At 38.7% G+C, this 17,506-nt stretch overlaps 1 protein-coding gene across 2 annotated transcripts; it reads right to left on the minus strand.

Moving 5' to 3' along the window:
* Positions 1-549: 549 nt before the first annotated feature.
* Positions 550-17,317, minus strand: LOC126376586 (facilitated trehalose transporter Tret1-like). Of its 2 annotated transcripts, XM_050024073.1 has the most exons (8): positions 17,013-17,317; positions 14,180-14,409; positions 9,512-9,835; positions 6,731-6,863; positions 4,222-4,439; positions 3,349-3,531; positions 2,809-2,902; positions 550-2,312 (listed from the first exon to the last, which is right to left on the minus strand). In XM_050024073.1, the coding sequence occupies exons 1-8, from the start codon at positions 17,071-17,073 to the stop codon at positions 2,281-2,283; spliced, it is 1,275 nt and encodes a 424-aa protein (XP_049880030.1). In that variant the 5' UTR covers positions 17,074-17,317; the 3' UTR covers positions 550-2,280. The 2 variants fall into 2 exon arrangements, with proteins under 2 accessions (XP_049880030.1, XP_049880029.1); XM_050024072.1 differs by lacking the exon at positions 550-2,312 and having other exon boundaries at positions 2,322-2,902.
* Positions 17,318-17,506: the final 189 nt, after the last annotated feature.

Raw genomic sequence — 17,506 nt, forward strand, 5'->3', positions numbered from 1 at the left:
TTTATTTCACTCTTTCTGCATAAACAGAGCTACAGCTCTGTCCACCCCTCTGTCTGTCTGTGTTAGATAACTTGTGAGTTATCCAGTGTAACTTGTAAGTTATCCAATATGACTTGTAAGTTATCTAATATAACTTGTAAGTTATCCAATGTAACTTGTAAGTTATCCAATGTTACTTGTAAGTTATCTAATATAACTTGTAAGTTATCCAATGTAACTTGTAAGTTATCCAATATGACTTGTAAGTTATCTAACAAAAAAGCCGCTTCCCCGCTAGTCGACAGTATATTGTTACTTCTCTCCAACTATATGGCAACGTCGCGAGATTAGATGTCGGGCGAAGTCTGGCAACGTCGCGGCACAAGTAGCTTGACATAATTATGTCGCCTAGTAGGGACGCCGCATAGACAACACAGCGGTATTATATTGTATCATTATAAAATGATACATAAAAAAATATGCTAACAATTATATGCTAATAAAAAAAATAATAGCAAGCTAAGATGATTTAGACAAGATGCAAAATTAAAACTGCATTTTATGATTGGATTTCGTTTATTATAAAACTTATAGAATCTACGTGTTAACAAGTGTAAAATGCTAGCTAACCTCAATAATACACTGTCTTAAAATACTAAGGTGTTTACATCAACACGTGTACACATCCCAACGAACGAGTAATATCATACAAATACCTACCTATAATCATATTCGTAACACAAGTTCACGACTACTTACGTATATATCCCAATTGGGCTAATTAGAGGTCCATACCAAGATGAACTCGGTAGTGGGTACCCAGCACGCCATATACAGGGCGTTAGTGATATCGTAATCAAAACTTTGAGGGATGACTCGGACCATGATTCTGAGTAGTTATCACGTGCAATTTTCCGTCGCAAAAGTATGGAACTGAAAATAATTATAAATCACAAAAAATTTCATGAATTTTTCGACAAGAAATTCCACTTGATATCTTCTCTGAATTGTCTGAATCATCCCCCTCAGTATTTGTTACGGTATCTACTAACACCCATACGCACTTGTACAGGTGTAGTGTAAACGTTACTATGTCACTAACACCCTGTATAAAGGATAATTCATTTATAAATATAATTTCAAAGGATTCCATCACAGAAAACTAAAAAAAAGTTAAGAATTAATAGTATATAATAAGTTAAACATAGAACATCCTTCGAAGACGATTTTTTTTATAGACTTATACCTACCTAGCACCAGGGACATAATCAGAGGATTTGAAACACAAACTCACTTCAAGAATCTTCTAGAATTAATTACCAAATACTTACTAGGTAAGCGTACTTCACCTTCACAAAAACTTGCACTGTACATTCAATCAATAAGTAAGCACCTGTATAAAGGAAATGCGTGTATAAAAGCGCAGAGTACATAATTCACGAGTGTGTATAAGAGTATATTAAGTGATATTAGTTTAAGTACCTATTAACTGGTCAAAAAAAAAGTAAGTTACTAAAGTTGGCAGTTTGGCGTCAGCCTTGGGTTCAAATGCAATTTCTAAGACAACGTTCATGTTGTCAAGTAGAACAGTCATGAGCAATTATAATGTACTTACCCACTTTACGACTCTGTCGCACTAACATATTTGACATTTAGTGAGACTTACAGTTCTATTTGTCAAAAAAGTTAATGTGACATGGTACCAAAGTGCATACATATTAATGCTCGTGACCGTACCTTAGTAGGATGTTAGTATCACTAACCACACCCTGGACACTTCATACATAAATCATGTGCGGTCTAAGGCGTATGAGACAGTCCGCGCTCACCATCTTCCATCCAGAGGGTGTGAGGTCGGCGCCCGATACGAATTACTTCTTTCACCCTAAGGATGCCTGGCATAAATTGCTGATTAGCATAAGGCCGCCCATTGTGCTTATTTTCATTCGTATGTTTGTGTCCTTTTTATATGTCTTATCTATAATTGGGTCGTTAGAGATGCCGTTCCATACGTAGTATTAACTATTCTTCATTCTTTGCCTAAGCACGATTTCTCTCTCTCTATTTAAGAGCTGCGCTCTTGTCGGTGGAGTAACCGCCATTCCTCTCTTCTTCCCGCCAAAACCTTCACCTCCCCATACGACACGACCTGCACCTTCTCTTTTATTTGTTTCATAAATGTTATCCTAGGTCTACCCCTTCCTCTCTTCCCTTCAATTTTTCCTTCTATAATGTTTGTTATAAATGAATCGTGTCGTATCAGGTGGCCAATCATATTTCCTCTCCGGTTCTCTATAGTCTTCAATATGGTTCTCTTTTCTTCAACTCTTCCACTGGAAGAAAAAAAAAAAAAAAAAAAAATTCCAAAATTCCACTTGATATTAACTCAGAATAATCAGCTGAATCATCCCTCTCAGTATTCGTTACGATGTCACTTACACCCCATACAAGTACATACAGTAGCCATACAAGTAGGTAAATTCGACGGAATATTCCACTTGATATCAACTCAGAATTATTATGGCCTGAATCATTCCTCAAAGTTTTCGTTACGATGTCACTAACATCCTGTATGTATGGATTTTTAACAGCGCGCTATAAAAACGTCTGAGCGCCATCATGAGGACTTAAACGGAACTAACAGACTCCCATACATTTTACCAATCAATTTCTTGCTCAAGCAGCATCACACAAATACAGGTTCAGGTTTCGTCCAGAACGCCTGTATCTCCTGCAGGCTCTTCCCCTTAGTCTCAGGGACGCACAGGATCGTATAGACGACACCAAACAACGTGACTCCACCGAAGATATAGAAGACCACATATTCACCACATTCGTCGGCTATGGGCGCGTAGAACAGCACTGTCATTGAGCTGCAGAAGAAGGATAGTGCCATAGACACTCCAGCCATCTTTGCTCTGAACTGCGGACAATAATTATGGATTTATGTATACAGGGTGTTGGTGACATCGTAACGAAAGGGGGATGATTCAGACCATGATTCTGAGTTAATAGCAAGTGGAATTTTCTCTCGCAATATTCATGATTTTTTAGTTTTTTTTAATATTTTCATTTCTTTACTTTTGCGATGCAAAATTCCACTTGATATTAACTCAGAATAATGAGCTGAATCATCATCATATGTCACTTCACCCCGTACAAATACAAACCAGCCATACAAGTAGGTATGGATGTTAGTGACACCGTAACGAATACTGAGGGGGATGATTCAGACCATGAATCATCCCTCAAAGTTTTCGTTACGATATCACTAACACCCTGTATACTATACACCTCTGCCTACTCTTCAGGGATACAGGTGTGATGCCGTGTCTTGTTCCTTTCTGATGTAATAAAGTATATATTTACCTGGTAAGTAAACACTTCAGCCATAATAACCATGGGTACGGGGGCCAACCCGACACCATAAGCCAGGATAGCTATACAGACGGCAGTGACCCGCGGCCAGCTGGTCGTCATACCGACCAGGAAGCATGTGGCCAGGGTCACCATGCATATTGACATCACCAATGAGCTGACAGCGAGGGGTAACTGAAATGAGAAAATTGTAAGATTCAAATTCCAAAAATATCTTTATTCAATAGGTAACATTATGAACGGCCTCCGTGGTCCAGCGGTTGAGCGTTGGGTTCAAGATCCGGAGTTCCCAGGTTCGATTCCCGGTGGGGACATATCACAAAAATTACTTTGTGGTCCCTAGTTTGGTTAGGACATTACAGGCTGATCACCAGATTGTCTGAAAGTAAGATGATCCGTGCTTCGGAAGGCACGTTAAGCCGTTGGTCCCGGTTACTACTTACTGATGTAAGTAAGTAGTCGTTACACGTGCCATGTCAGGGGCGTTTGGCGGCTCAATAGTAACCCTGACACCAGGGTTGATGAGGTTGGTTTTGCACCTCACAGTACCCCGATACCGACCCCGCCGGCGTGGTCAGCGATTTCCCTCATTCAGCGCTTATCGCTATCGACCCACTAGGGTCGATTAATTCTTTCAAATATTTTTCCTCTCAGACGACATCCTGAGCCGAGGTTCGCGCCCAACTGCGCAATCTCAGGCCTGTTGTCTTAAATTTTGTACCGGGTGAGAGGCCTCAGCGCTCCCCCAGTTAATGCCATCTGCGACAAATCTCAAATAAGTCACGTCTAAATAAAAAAAAATATAGCCGGTGAAAAGAAGTTGCAAAATAAACCAAAAAAAACCTGAGTTTATGTATGTCTTACCTTCCTACCAAACTTGTCAATTGACATGGTTGTGAAGAAGGACCCGGCGAGCTGTAGGGACCCCATGAAGAGCGCCAGCGTGTTAGGGCTCCACTGCGCGCCGGCGCGGCTGAACACGTCCGACGCGAAGTTCATGAGGGCGAAGCTCCCAGACAGGGTCTGCATCGCCATGAGGGTGAGCGTCATGCGGACGGCTGCAAACGTGGCTCGGTCGCGGACTGGGGGTGGAAGGTTGTTGTCCATTTTAGGTGTGGGTCAGGATGGCGGGTGCATGGTTATAAATGGTGATGATTTCGATACGAGAGGAATGTAAAAGCAATGTACTGAATGTACCTAAAATTAAAAGCAATGTACCTTTTTGGAACAAAAGTTATTTCAAAAAATAAGTGAGCAGCTAACCTGACTGTCAGAATAGCGAGTGTATTCTTAAATCTTAGCACATTACTAACAATTCAAGATTGTTATTAGTATGATAGCAATGTAAGAGCTATGTACCTCAACATGTTGAAAATTCATCAATATGTAACAAATGGTTTCAGAGTAATTTGAAAATAAAAATTCTCGAAAATTTCAACGCCTGATTATTTTTATTAGCAATAAACTAATTAAGATTATTAATTATTAATAGATTTTTTTATATTGTTTAGGAGCGGAATAAATATGTCGCGCGCGATATCCTAAATCCACGCGGACCGAGTCACGGGCGGGAAGCTAGTAATTATATTTGTCTTGTTTCCGATTTCATCGGAGTTATCATTTTGCGGCAAAATGCGGGCCGCGGATAGGTGCGCGACGTTGCATACGAAATCATATAACTACAAAGATTTATAAAATGCGATGACTTCAGCGCGTGTGGCTCCTTCGCGAGTGTACGGTCACGAGCATTAATATGTATACACTTTGGTACCATGTCATATTAACTTTTTTGACAAATTGAACTGTAAGTCTCACTAAATGTCAAATATGTTAGTGCGACAGAGTCCTAAAGTGGGTACATTATATTGCTCATGACTGTACACCATTTCAATGTAAGTACATTATATAACAACGTTATCAAATAAGCAAGTACCTACCTATTATCCAACCTCAACACTCATTAAATATTAGCCTCAGTAAATGAATTAAGTTTTGCTTATCACATTAACGACGCTGTTATACAGTTTTACTGACGCAGATATTAAATGCATAATAAATGTAAAATAAATGTTTAATTTAATATACTATTGTCTTAGATAGGTAATTGATCTAGTAGTGAAGTATAATTATAGGAAAATAAGTATGTATAAACGTATGGTTGATCGTTGGGCTCACGATCCGGAGGGCCCGGGTTCCGATCCCGGTGGGGAAATATCACAACAATCACTTTGTGAGCCTTGCTGGGCTAATAACCTGATGCGCAACGTGATAAAATTATCAATCGGTTCAATAAATTTTGCCGAAAATTGGGTTTTGTCACACTTCATACAAAAAATCTCGTTTTACACAGTATACAAAGACGTTATCGTACACCCGCATCTGTGTGTGTGACGTATGACACCCATACGATTGTAGACTAGAGTACGACCGAGGGAGGGGTGAGGTAAGCTCAGCCGCTGGTGGGGAGCGGAGAGTCGCCGTTCTATACGTAGTATTATTTCTTATTCTATGCTATTGGCAAGCATATCATACCAAATTGTTATTTTGATACAGGGTGTGTTAGTGACATCGTAACGAATAGGTACTCAGGAGGATGATTTAGACCATGATTCTGAATTAATATCAAGTGGAATTTTTCGTCGCAAAATTCACGATTTTTTTACTTAAGTATTTTCAACCATCCCTCCCAGTACTCGTTACGATGTCACTTACACCCCGTACAAGTACATACAGGTAGCCATACAAGTACGTATGGGTGTTAGTGACACCGTAACGAATACTGAGCGGGATGGTTCAGACTATGATTCTGAGTTGATATCAAGTGGAATTTCCCGGAAAATTCATGAAAATTTTTGTATTATTTTAAATTGTTTTCTGTACCATGCTTTGGCGACGGACACCCTACATATGTGTAGTGGCTCCATTGGATTCCGAACCTAGCCAAGCCCGCTTAAATCTTTGGCGGCGGAAGTATTCTCCCACCCCTTTTATCGCGCCATCGGAGGGTCTCCCGCCTGGAAGTAATCTAGCGTGGCCCACATGGAAGTCTTTAAATAGGCTCCGGACACAGGTTGGCCGCTGCAAGGATAATCTCTGCAGGTGGGGATACCTGGTTGATGGTTGCGATGATTGCGAGTGTGGAGTATCACCACAAACTATGGCTCACCTTTTGTGCTGTCCTAAGTGCCCTAACACCTACACTATTAAGGACCTGTACGAAGCCACTGACAATGCCGTAAGCGTGGCCAAATTATTGGTCAGCAAAAATTTAGTTTCGATCGCCATCGACTCGTCAAGAAGAAGACCCTGTACATAAATTTTTATATGTACTCGTATTGCTGTATATGTACGTAAATAAATAAATTAACCTCACCTCCGCTAAGCAATGTGACAGTCGGCATCTCTTCGTACCTCCGCTGCTCCTCTCTAAGCTTGGTGATCTCGTTGGTGACCAGCTCGTGACTCCTGGGCACGCCCCGAAGCCAGGATAGTGTTCGGGCTGCTCTCTACAAATTGAAATAACTTTAAAGACAGACATCCATAATAATAATTATTACTAATAATTCATCATCTCCCTAGCATTATCCCGTTTTTCACAGGGTCCGCTTACCTAACCTGAAGATTTGACAGGTCCTGTTTTACGGAAGCAAGTGCCTGTCTGACCTTCCAACCCGCGAAGGGAGAACGTCACATACCTCCGAAAATGCATTTCTCGGTGATGTGGGTTTCCTCACGATGTTTTCCTTCACCGCTGAGCGCGAGATAATAATTTATGAGTTATTGAATGATTATAAAAAAAATGTTGTTGAATTGTTATTATTCGCCTAGCATTTAAAAAAAATATTGTTTAAAACGAATAAAGATTTTTATTTATTTTCTATTTATTTATTAATAATTTTCATCCAAAAATTATTATTAATATTTATGAGTTTTAATTCATGTTTGGATCATTGATAATTGGTATCACGTGGTTTTCAGGTTTTGCGCCTGGGGCATACCTAAACATAGTTGGAAAGGAGTGGGTGTGTATCTAGTACTATAAATCTCTGCTTACCCCTTTTAGGCTATAGGTGTAACTAGGGAATGCAATCCCGCGTCTCGTCTAATTTTTTGGAATCAATCCCGACGCATAATAAATATGACGACATCCTATTCGATATTGACGGGATTGGGCGAATCTTGAATTATACTTTTAGTTTTGATTATGCTGATTTCCAAAGAAAACTTAATTATTTAGTTAGTAATATTGAAGAATATGGGTTTTTGATTACTTTCATAAAATATTTTGTTTTAATTAACCTCAGCACTATCACAAACAATCAGTTTTCGTCGATTTCAGCCATTCTAACTTAACATTTTTTTATGAACTATGTAGACGGGGTCCCGAAAATTTCGGGATCTCGCGGGATTGATATTTCCAATCCCGCGGGATCTCGAATTTGCAATCTCGAGTCGGGATTGCATTTCCTAGGTGTGACGCTATGTTGTTATATCCATAAATCATCATCTCCCTATCGTTATCCCGTTGTACATGGGGTTCGCTTACCTAACCTGAAGATTTAACAAGTTCGGTTTTTTTTTACAGAAGTGACTGCCTTTCTGACCTTCAAAGTTTTCAAACCCGCGAAGGGAAAACCAACTCTTCAGGTTAGGTAAGCGGATCTTGTGAAAAACTGGGTAGCACTATACAGGGTGTTAGTCACATCGTAACGAACACTTTGAAGGATAATTCATCCCATGATTTTTAGTTGATATTAAGTAGAATTTCGCAAAGGTATGGAACTGAAATTAATTTAAAACGACACGAAAAATTTCACTTGATATCAACTCAGAATCGTGGTTTGAATCATCTCCTTCAGTATTCGTTACGATGTCACTATCGCCCTGTAGAAGTCTGCCATAGACTAGAAAAGAAAAAAGAAGAGTGATGATGAGGTAAAAAGAAGGTATGGAGAGGTTCCGCCTAGCAGGAAGTTCTCTATTGTTTGCATACTTACTTATTTCTTTGTTTGTAATGAAAACTTGATGATTTGTATGCAGTACAGGCCTCGTCTAGCGCAATCAAATGTAAAGTATTACAAAGATTGTCGAGTTATCCGTGTGTTTATAAAACATGACAACGCCAAGAAAATGTTGTGTCTACTAATCTAAATTCCAAATAAGTAGTACCAGGTTTCCACTAACACAGTTGGCTCGATCATTATAGATGGCGATACGGCAAACCACCTATCACGTTGGTCTAACAGAAAGCTCGGTGAGGCGCTGGTACTTAGTTCATCTTGTGATGGATGTACCTCTGACCACTCCAATGGGATATGTAGTACCAGGTTGATTACTTGTGGCTATGCCCATTCGGAATCCCAGTCGTGAGTTTATGCAGGCTTTGTATTATTTTACTGTCAAAACCCGAAGCATTGAATAAGGAATAATACCGAAGTTCGTCAAATTTTAAGATTTACCAAGTGATAGTGGTAGACGGCGGAATTGTTTTTCAATAGTCGTTCATGTCGATCAGACTTATACCGGTAGGCCCCTAGTTAATCTTAGAATTTACTGCCCCCATGGTATAACAAAAGAAGGTGTGCTCAGCTCAATCCCATGAAAGCTGCCATTGCTAGCAGTTTGAGACTGTAAGTGTTAAGTACATGAGTGTTAGTGGTATCTCCAAAATTCCAAGTATTCAATGTTATTATTGAATATTAAGTGAATTACTGACTAACGTAAGTAAATCTTTTACTGAAAGTTCAAAATTTTTATACAAAATGACAACGGAAGGTGAGATGACGTCAGCGCGGCTAACCTTGTAATGTTAGCTGTCACTTTTGCGCATATATACCTAGTTTTGATGTACCATATAACCTTCAAAATCCTGGTAAAAAAACCTGATAAAACCTGGTAAAAGTCCAAATTCAACAATTAATTATTAAAAAATAAAGTAACATCTTAGGAAACTTCGCATCAAGTTCTATGTTCTATCAGGTGAGATTGTGCTCAAACGTGAGCCTATTTTATAAAAAAAAATGGATCCTACTGCTATTAAGGTGTCCTCTTAACCGATGACACTGTGGAGTATACTTCACTAAGGCGTTTCTGCGAGTTCGTGGTGTTTGGGCTAGTAGCCAACGTAAATGCCCGACTTGGCTTAAATATTTACCTTTTCCTGTCCAATCTTGAGCAGATAGTTCGGCGACTCCGGCATAAAACAAAACACGATCGCATGCGCAGCGGCAACCGCGAGATACACTGCTTGGTTGCCGGTGTATGACGTCAGAATCCCAATTCCATAGACAAATATCACGCCAACTTTGCACATGGTCATTGTAAGGGACGCCAGGGCGCCGCGCCAAGCGTCTTCGGAGATTTCCTTGATGTATGCTGGTATCACGACGAAGCAGCCGCCAGCAGCAAGACCGGCTATCACTCGCGCTATGATGAGGCTTCCTTCCGTTACCGACGTAAGTTTTATTGTCCAGGATATCTGCAAAATGGATTATGTTCTTTAGGCTATAAAGTAGAGTCATCCGGACGCGGACGGCAGTGTCTTCTGAATTCGTCATTATACAGGCTGTTAGCGAATACTGAGAGGGATGATTCAGCTCTGAGTTTAATATCCAGTAGAATTTTCCATCGCAAAAGTATAGAATTGAAAATTCCACTTTATATAAACCCAGAATCATGGTCACTTACACCCCGTACAAGTACGTACAGGTAGCCATACAAGTTGGTATGGGTATTAAGTGATACCGTAACGAATACTGAGGGGGATGATTCAGACTATGATTCTGAGTTGATATCAAGTGGAATTTCCTGTCGGAATTTTTTTTTTGTATTTTTTTTGGAAGGTTTTTTTTTAATATTTTCCATTAAGTACATACTTTTGCGACAGAAAATTCCACTTGATATCAACTCGGAATCATGAGCTGAATCATCCCTCTCTATATTCGTTACGATGTCACCAACACCCTGTATTTGTTCGATACCGAAAGTGACTGCACATTGTCTTTACTTTTGCTTTGAGATCGATTCCGGCTGCGGAATTTTGAAGGTAAGTATGTGTGAGTAGGACTCTAGGATTCCAAGACAACGCTTAGAATACCTAACTGTTAATATTGTTAATGAGTAATAATCTATTCTTGTCTCATTAAATCAATGCAGTAAGTCTGCTGTTAAATACAGAAAATCAATTGCATGCCTTGCCCGCCCCGCACGGGAAATAGGCGTGATTAATTTGTACCTACAGTCACTGGCCGTATCCGGAATATGAGGTCGATTAGTTTTAATTTGGTCAGTTTAATTTTTACCCACGACGGAACGGAGCAGGTATATGCGTTTAGGGTGAGAGATGTTTGTGTGTGCGTTTGTGCAAAGAAATGTTATTAATTATCTTCTAAACTAATAATCCGATTTTGATGCGGTTTTCAATAACGGGTTTGTGTTTGATGAGTTCATGTTATTAGACAGGTGTCATGTCTGTAACTCACTAGGGGGCGCCACAATATTAGAGTTTAGAGTCAATATTATTCGAAACGCCTCTTCAATTTATAATAGCAATTTATTTGCAATAGTTTTTATTAGTTAATTGTTTCTGACAGGCGTTTTCTTTTTCGGTTCCATTGATTACACGTAATTACGTTGAACACGGTGCTGTTTCATTGCTACCTAAATCCCTTAAAAATCAGTAAAAAGGCATATCAGGCATATTCATGGTCCTTCGAGCCAGATTTCAGAGAAGATCACAATCAATAAATTGTAGATAATACGAAGTGATTGGCGAAGATTAAAGAAAAATCAAGATCGACTATAAGTGGCACGTGGATTGTGTGGTCAAGTGAATCAAATTCATCCAATTAATCCTCATTTAATTCATAAACTTGAACCCATCACTCAATAATCAGGTAGTATTAAGTAAACAGCCTCCGTGGTCTAGTGGTTAGAGCGTTAGGCTCACGATCTGGTGGTCCGGGTTCGATTCCCGATGGGGACATTGTCGAAAACACTTTGTGAGACTATCCTTTGTTTGGTAAGGACTTTTCAGGCTTGAATCACCTGATTGTCCGAAAAAGTAAGATGATTCCGTGCTTCGGAGGGCACGTTAAGCCGTTGGTCCCGGCTATTAGCCGTAAAAATACCTCCACCAACCCGCAGTGGAGCAGCGTGGTGGAGTATGCTCCATACCCCCTCCGGTTGATTGAGGGGAGGCCTGTGCCCAGCAGTGGGACGTATATAGGCAGTTTATGTATGTTATGTATTAAGTAAAGCAAAGTGTTGTTAATTACGGTTAGTATAATTTTAATTACATTTATTACCCACGACGGAACGGAGCAGGTATATGCGTTTAGGGTGAGAGATGTTTGTGTGTGCGTTTGTGCAAAGTAATGTTACCACCTATCTTTTAAACTAATGATCCGATTTTGAGGCGGTTTTCAATAACGGGATTGTGTTTGATGAGTTCATGTTCTTAGACAGGTGTCATGGCTGTAACTCACTAGGGGGTGCCACAATATTAGTGCAAAACAATGTTGCAATATAATCAAAACGAAATGTCCGATTACAATAAATTCTGTTTTCGGCAATGTGTACGTGGTAGCTTATTGCATGTTCCCAAATAATATAAAAATTACGTCTTTCTAGAGGGTGCTACAATATTAGTGAAAAATAGTATTGCAATAATATTAAAACGAATTGTCCAATTTCAATGCGGTTTTCAGCAATGGGTTCGTAGTTGAATGGTGCATGGTCTAAGATAAGTCTTATGATATTAACTCACTAGGAGGCGCTGCTATATTAGTGTGAAACGTTTATATTGCAATATTATTAAAATTAAAACGTATTGTCTGATTTCAATGCGGATTTCAGGAATGAGTTCGTGGGTGATTGGTGCATGTTCTCAGATGAGTGTTATAGAGGTAACTTTAAACAGAAAGCAACTGTATAATATATAATAAGGGACTTAATATTATGTGGTAGGATGAATCACACTTATTGTTTTGCGAGATCTTACCTACACATTATATAGATTATAATTCGTATATGCTCTCTAAAAAGTCTGAAATAAAATTAAGCAAAATTAAAAATTTTGGAAAAACCCACGACGGTAAAAATATCATCGAAAAAGAATAAAATAACTCAAAACCCCCGACTTAACCCAATTATTATGTAACGAAATATTATATTAGACTTAAAAATACTTTCTAAAAAAGAGTTGATATCTCGAGACATCGGTAATAGATATACTTAAGTACCTAAACAATGAATATGGATGTTTACAGTTTTTTCCTAACGTGTCTGTTTCTCGAAGATATACTTAAATGTAGCGATAATAATTTTACCATAATACATAACCGAGGAATATCCGTCGGGGGCTGCCATTAACCCAGCTAAAGTTTTTCTAGTGACGTGAATACAATTATTGAAGAATTGTAGATGTTTAACGACGACATAAAATACACTTATGAGTATGATTAAATTTCTGTTGAAATTTCATATAGAAAAGGCAGCCCCCGACGGATATTCCTCGGTTATGTATTATGGTAAAATTATTATCGCTACATTTAAGTATATCTTCGAGAAACAGACACGTTAGGAAAAAACTGTAAACATCCATATTCATTGTTTAGGTACTTAAGTATATCTATTACCGATGTCTCGAGATATCAACTCTTTTTTAGAAAGTATTTTTAAGTCTAATATAATATTTCGTTACATAATAATTGGGTTAAGTCGGGGGTTTTGAGTTATTTTTTTTTTTTCGATGATATTTTTACCGTTGTGGGTTTTTCCAAAATTTTTAATTTTGCTTAATTTTTCATAAAGAAACTAAATAAGATGTATCAAGACTTCAAAATCCACGTCCCAATCATGAATTTGTGAACTTACTTTCAATTATGATCCCCGAACAATTAACGGCCTCTGTGGTTCAGTGGTTGAGCGTTGGCTCACGATCCGGAGGCCCCAAGTTCGCATCCCGGTTGGGACATATCACAAAAGTCACTTTGTGATCCCTAGTTTGGTTAGGACATTACAGGCTGATCACATGATTGTCCGAAAGTAAGATGATCCGTGCTTGGCACGTTAAGCCGTTGGGCCCTGTTACTACTTACTGAGGTAAGGATGTAGTCATTACATGAGCCATATCAGGGGCGTCTGGCGGCTCAGTAATAATCCTTAAACCAGGGTTGATGAGGTCGGTATTCCACCTCACAACCCACACGATAAGAAGAAAATTGGGATGGCGCTCGTTATTACCAGATAAGTGCGAATAATTACGTTTGTCAGTCAAGATTACACGAGATTTTATTATCATATATGTGGATTGTACATAGGCAAACGCCCGCAATCGCGAGATGTAGGTAAGCAAGAGTCAGATATCATTTGAAGATAAGTAATTTAATTTTTTCTAACTTTTGACTTCAGAATACTGCGGTAAGAGGTAACAGGGGGTCTAAAGGCCACATTAAATCAATCCATCTAAAAAAAAAGCAATATTGCAATTTGGCATTTGCGCATATAAAAGTAAAAGCGCAATGCCAACTATTGTCAAATAGCAATATTGCTTTTTTAGATGAATTGCTTCGTGGGGCCTTTTTAACTCTGCCAAATTAGTTTCAATTCTTGTTTTCGATTCTGCTCCGCACCACCCAAATCCCCTGGCTTCCGAATACATCTCGCTTAGGGACGATACTGAAAAGTATCGGCGTCCGAACGATGTAATATACGCCCCGACGACCTGATTACTCTAGCCATAGAGGCGGCTAATCAGCTTGCGACAACGAACACTTCAGAACCCCGATACCAACCCCGCATTTTCTTAAATGACACTTACGCAATCCAATACAGATAGGGCAATGATGCAGATCTTCCTTCCAAATCTGTCAGTGGAGTAGCTGAAGAACGGGATTCCTAATATGGCGGCGAGAGGTAGTGCCGCCGCCAACCAAGAGATGGCGCTCTGCGAAATAGCCGCCGTGTCTGGTGACGTGGGCGATTTGAGGATTGGCCCCATAGGGGACAACCAGCCGATTTGGATGCCATAAGTGAACGTTGGGACGGTCGCTGGAAAAAAAATGGTTTTTATTTCGCTTTTGTCCTATGTATAAGGGACAGGCAACGATCCCCCTCAGTATTCGAATCATATTCTCTCCAATACCGAGGGGGATGATTCAGACCATGATTCTGAGTTGATATCAAGTGGTATTACCTTACAGAAAATTCATGATTATTTTTGTTATTTTTTTTTAATATTTTCCGTTCCATACTTTTGCGACGGAAAATTCCACTTGATAGCTTAGGTATCAACTCAGAATCATAGTTTGAATAATCCTTCAAAGTTTTCGTTATATGTTACGATGCTCTTATAAGCCTACTCGCTCCGTGATACTAAACATTTATGTTGCTTTTGCATTGACTGTAGACATAACAAAGCTTTACAATTTAAAATATTGACGTCTATATCCACGTCATAGGTGTTAAAACAATAATTACATATAATTACATTTTATTTACTTACACGTACAATGTACCTACTTAACTATTTAGAATTTTCTTTTTTTATTGCTTATGTCAAGAACAAAAGGTTATTTTTACGACCTGAGCATTTATTAATGTAATCTTTGGGCAAATTAACCTTATATGTTACTAAAGAAAACTTGAATTTGCTCGCGTATATCCCTATTGAGGTAGGCAGAGGTACATCCATCGCAAGATGAACTAAGTACAGTCATGAGCAATATAATGTACCCACTTTAGGACTCTGTCGCACTAACATTATTTGACATTTAGTGAGACTTACAGTTCAATTTGCCAACAAAGTTAATGTGACATGGTACCAAAGTGTATACATATAATGCTCGTGAGCGTACCCACACCGTACCGAGATTTCTGTTAGTCCAACACCCCGGACACTTCATACAAACAACCTCGTTTTACACAGATACCACACATTGACGTTATCGTACACGCGCATCTGTGTGTGTGTGACGTCTGACGTCATACGATTCAAGTCTAAACTATGTTCGAGGGGGCGTGAGGTAAACCTAGCTCAGACACTGGTGGGGAGCGGAGAGTTGTCGTTCTATACGTAGTATTATTCCTTATTCTATGGCAACATCTCTTACAACATAGGTTCCACATCACCATAGAGCGAGTAACGGAAGCGCGACAACACTATATAGCTAAAATCACTTTTAGACCAAGGTATAAAAAAGAAATATGTAAGGATAATTACAATAATAATATAATAATGTAATGTAATAATAATGTAATATATACAGCGCAAATATGCAACTAGAGAGCATTGGCGAGGAGTTTCCAATTCGATTTTATTTTATTTATGTCAATGGTTAGCTATATAGGTACCTAGTGTAGTCGCGCTTCCGTACTCGCACTATGGTGATGTCGAACCTATGTTGTAAGACCTCACAGATCATATAATAGGTATTAACAACGTGATGGTGGTGAGCCGCATCGCCGTCTAAAATGCTCGAGCCAACTGTAACAATTGTTAGCAGTTTGGTTTTAAAAGAACATTCGGTCTTATGAGTTTAAACTTGCTTTTTTGATCTGTAGTTGCAATTTGACTTGTGGCGCTGCCTTCCGCGATACGGTGACGGGCGTGTAGTTACATGCCTATGTATAGATATGTGCGAACATCGCAGGAAGTTGTTGTTTGCTAATGCTATAATAAATTCTAACAGATTTAGAATGTTCTGAGAACACCACATTACGTCGATTTACTTAGCTAACAAATTACGGCTTACCAAGGACTGCTAAACTACTTGTTTATACGTAAATATGTACGAAACTAGCTTTAGCTCGTGGCTTCGTTCTCGTTAAATTCGAGGTAGGTAACACGGTTCCTTTTTCCTAATGTACAAATTTTAGCTTCCTATCTAGACTGCGCAATGCTCCATACAAACTTTAACCCCCCCCCATTTTAGGGAAGTCGGGGATTAGAAAGAGGTGAAATATAGCCTATGTCTCTCTCTATCCCTTTAACTATCTCCACTTAAAAATCACGTCAATTCGTCGCTCCGTTTTGCCGTGAAAGACGGACAAACAAACACACGCACTTTCCCATTTATAATATTAGTATGTATAATATTAAATAGCGTCATAATACCTACTATGCAAGTGTAATTGGTAATAACCAGATAGATAAAAAAAATATATAATAGAAATTGCTGTTTAGCAATAAGGCCGCCTATTGTGCTTATGTTTTTATTCGTATGTTTATGTCCTTTGTACGTATATGTCGTTGTGCAATAAAGTATTATTGATTGATTGATTGATAAAACTCACGCCCATCATTCTTAAGAGGTGAGCACAGCATAGTCACATACCTACCTACTTAATTAGTTTTACATTATCCGAGTTACTGAAAAAAATATCTGCCCGCTCTAATCGGGATCAGAAGCGCGATTAACGATTTTTTCTGTTTTTCAGTTATTTTGAAAACTATTTTTTTTCTGTAAACGTAAAGAAACCCGAATAAAAGATTTTGTATAAGTATGCAAACCTAGGTAGGTATTATATGGATGTTTCTTAAATCTTAAGTTATAAAATATATTAATCATAATAATATAAAAAAATGTGCTACAAGCACTATTATAATAGAGTATTGCGCGAACTTGTTCAAATATAATGTAACTTTCACTTACCTAATAGAGCTGTTAAAATCTGTTTGGCCGCCCTTCCTTCGTGCCTTTGCTTTCCGTCCATTGCACAATCACTAGATTACGCTACCGTATAAAAAAAAAACACCGGCATATTCTTTTTTCTGAGCTCTTTTTAGGTTATATAATCTATTTTTACACGCAGTTACAATTTTGACAGAATTATTTTTAAATTTGATGAATCAGTTGGTCAAATACTCGTTTTAATTTCATTTTTGATGGAATGTTGTTTTTAAAATACGTAACACGTGCGCGGGCGGCGTTCGTCGGGACAGACTAACCTAACCTAACTGGACAGTGTTGCGGCGCGAAAGATAAGCTTGACGTTTCATGAAACAGCCAAATCATCGATCCTTAGTCGTAACAACAATTTGAACATGAATCACTCAAATATATTTTAGGTATTATAAACTGTATTCTTATAAACATTGATGTTTCATTGTATAGATATTAAGTCCTATTAAATTGCATTTGAAAAC

This window comes from Pectinophora gossypiella, chromosome 21, assembly GCF_024362695.1.
Source record: "Pectinophora gossypiella chromosome 21, ilPecGoss1.1, whole genome shotgun sequence".
Classification (NCBI taxonomy): Eukaryota; Metazoa; Arthropoda; class Insecta; order Lepidoptera; family Gelechiidae; genus Pectinophora; species Pectinophora gossypiella.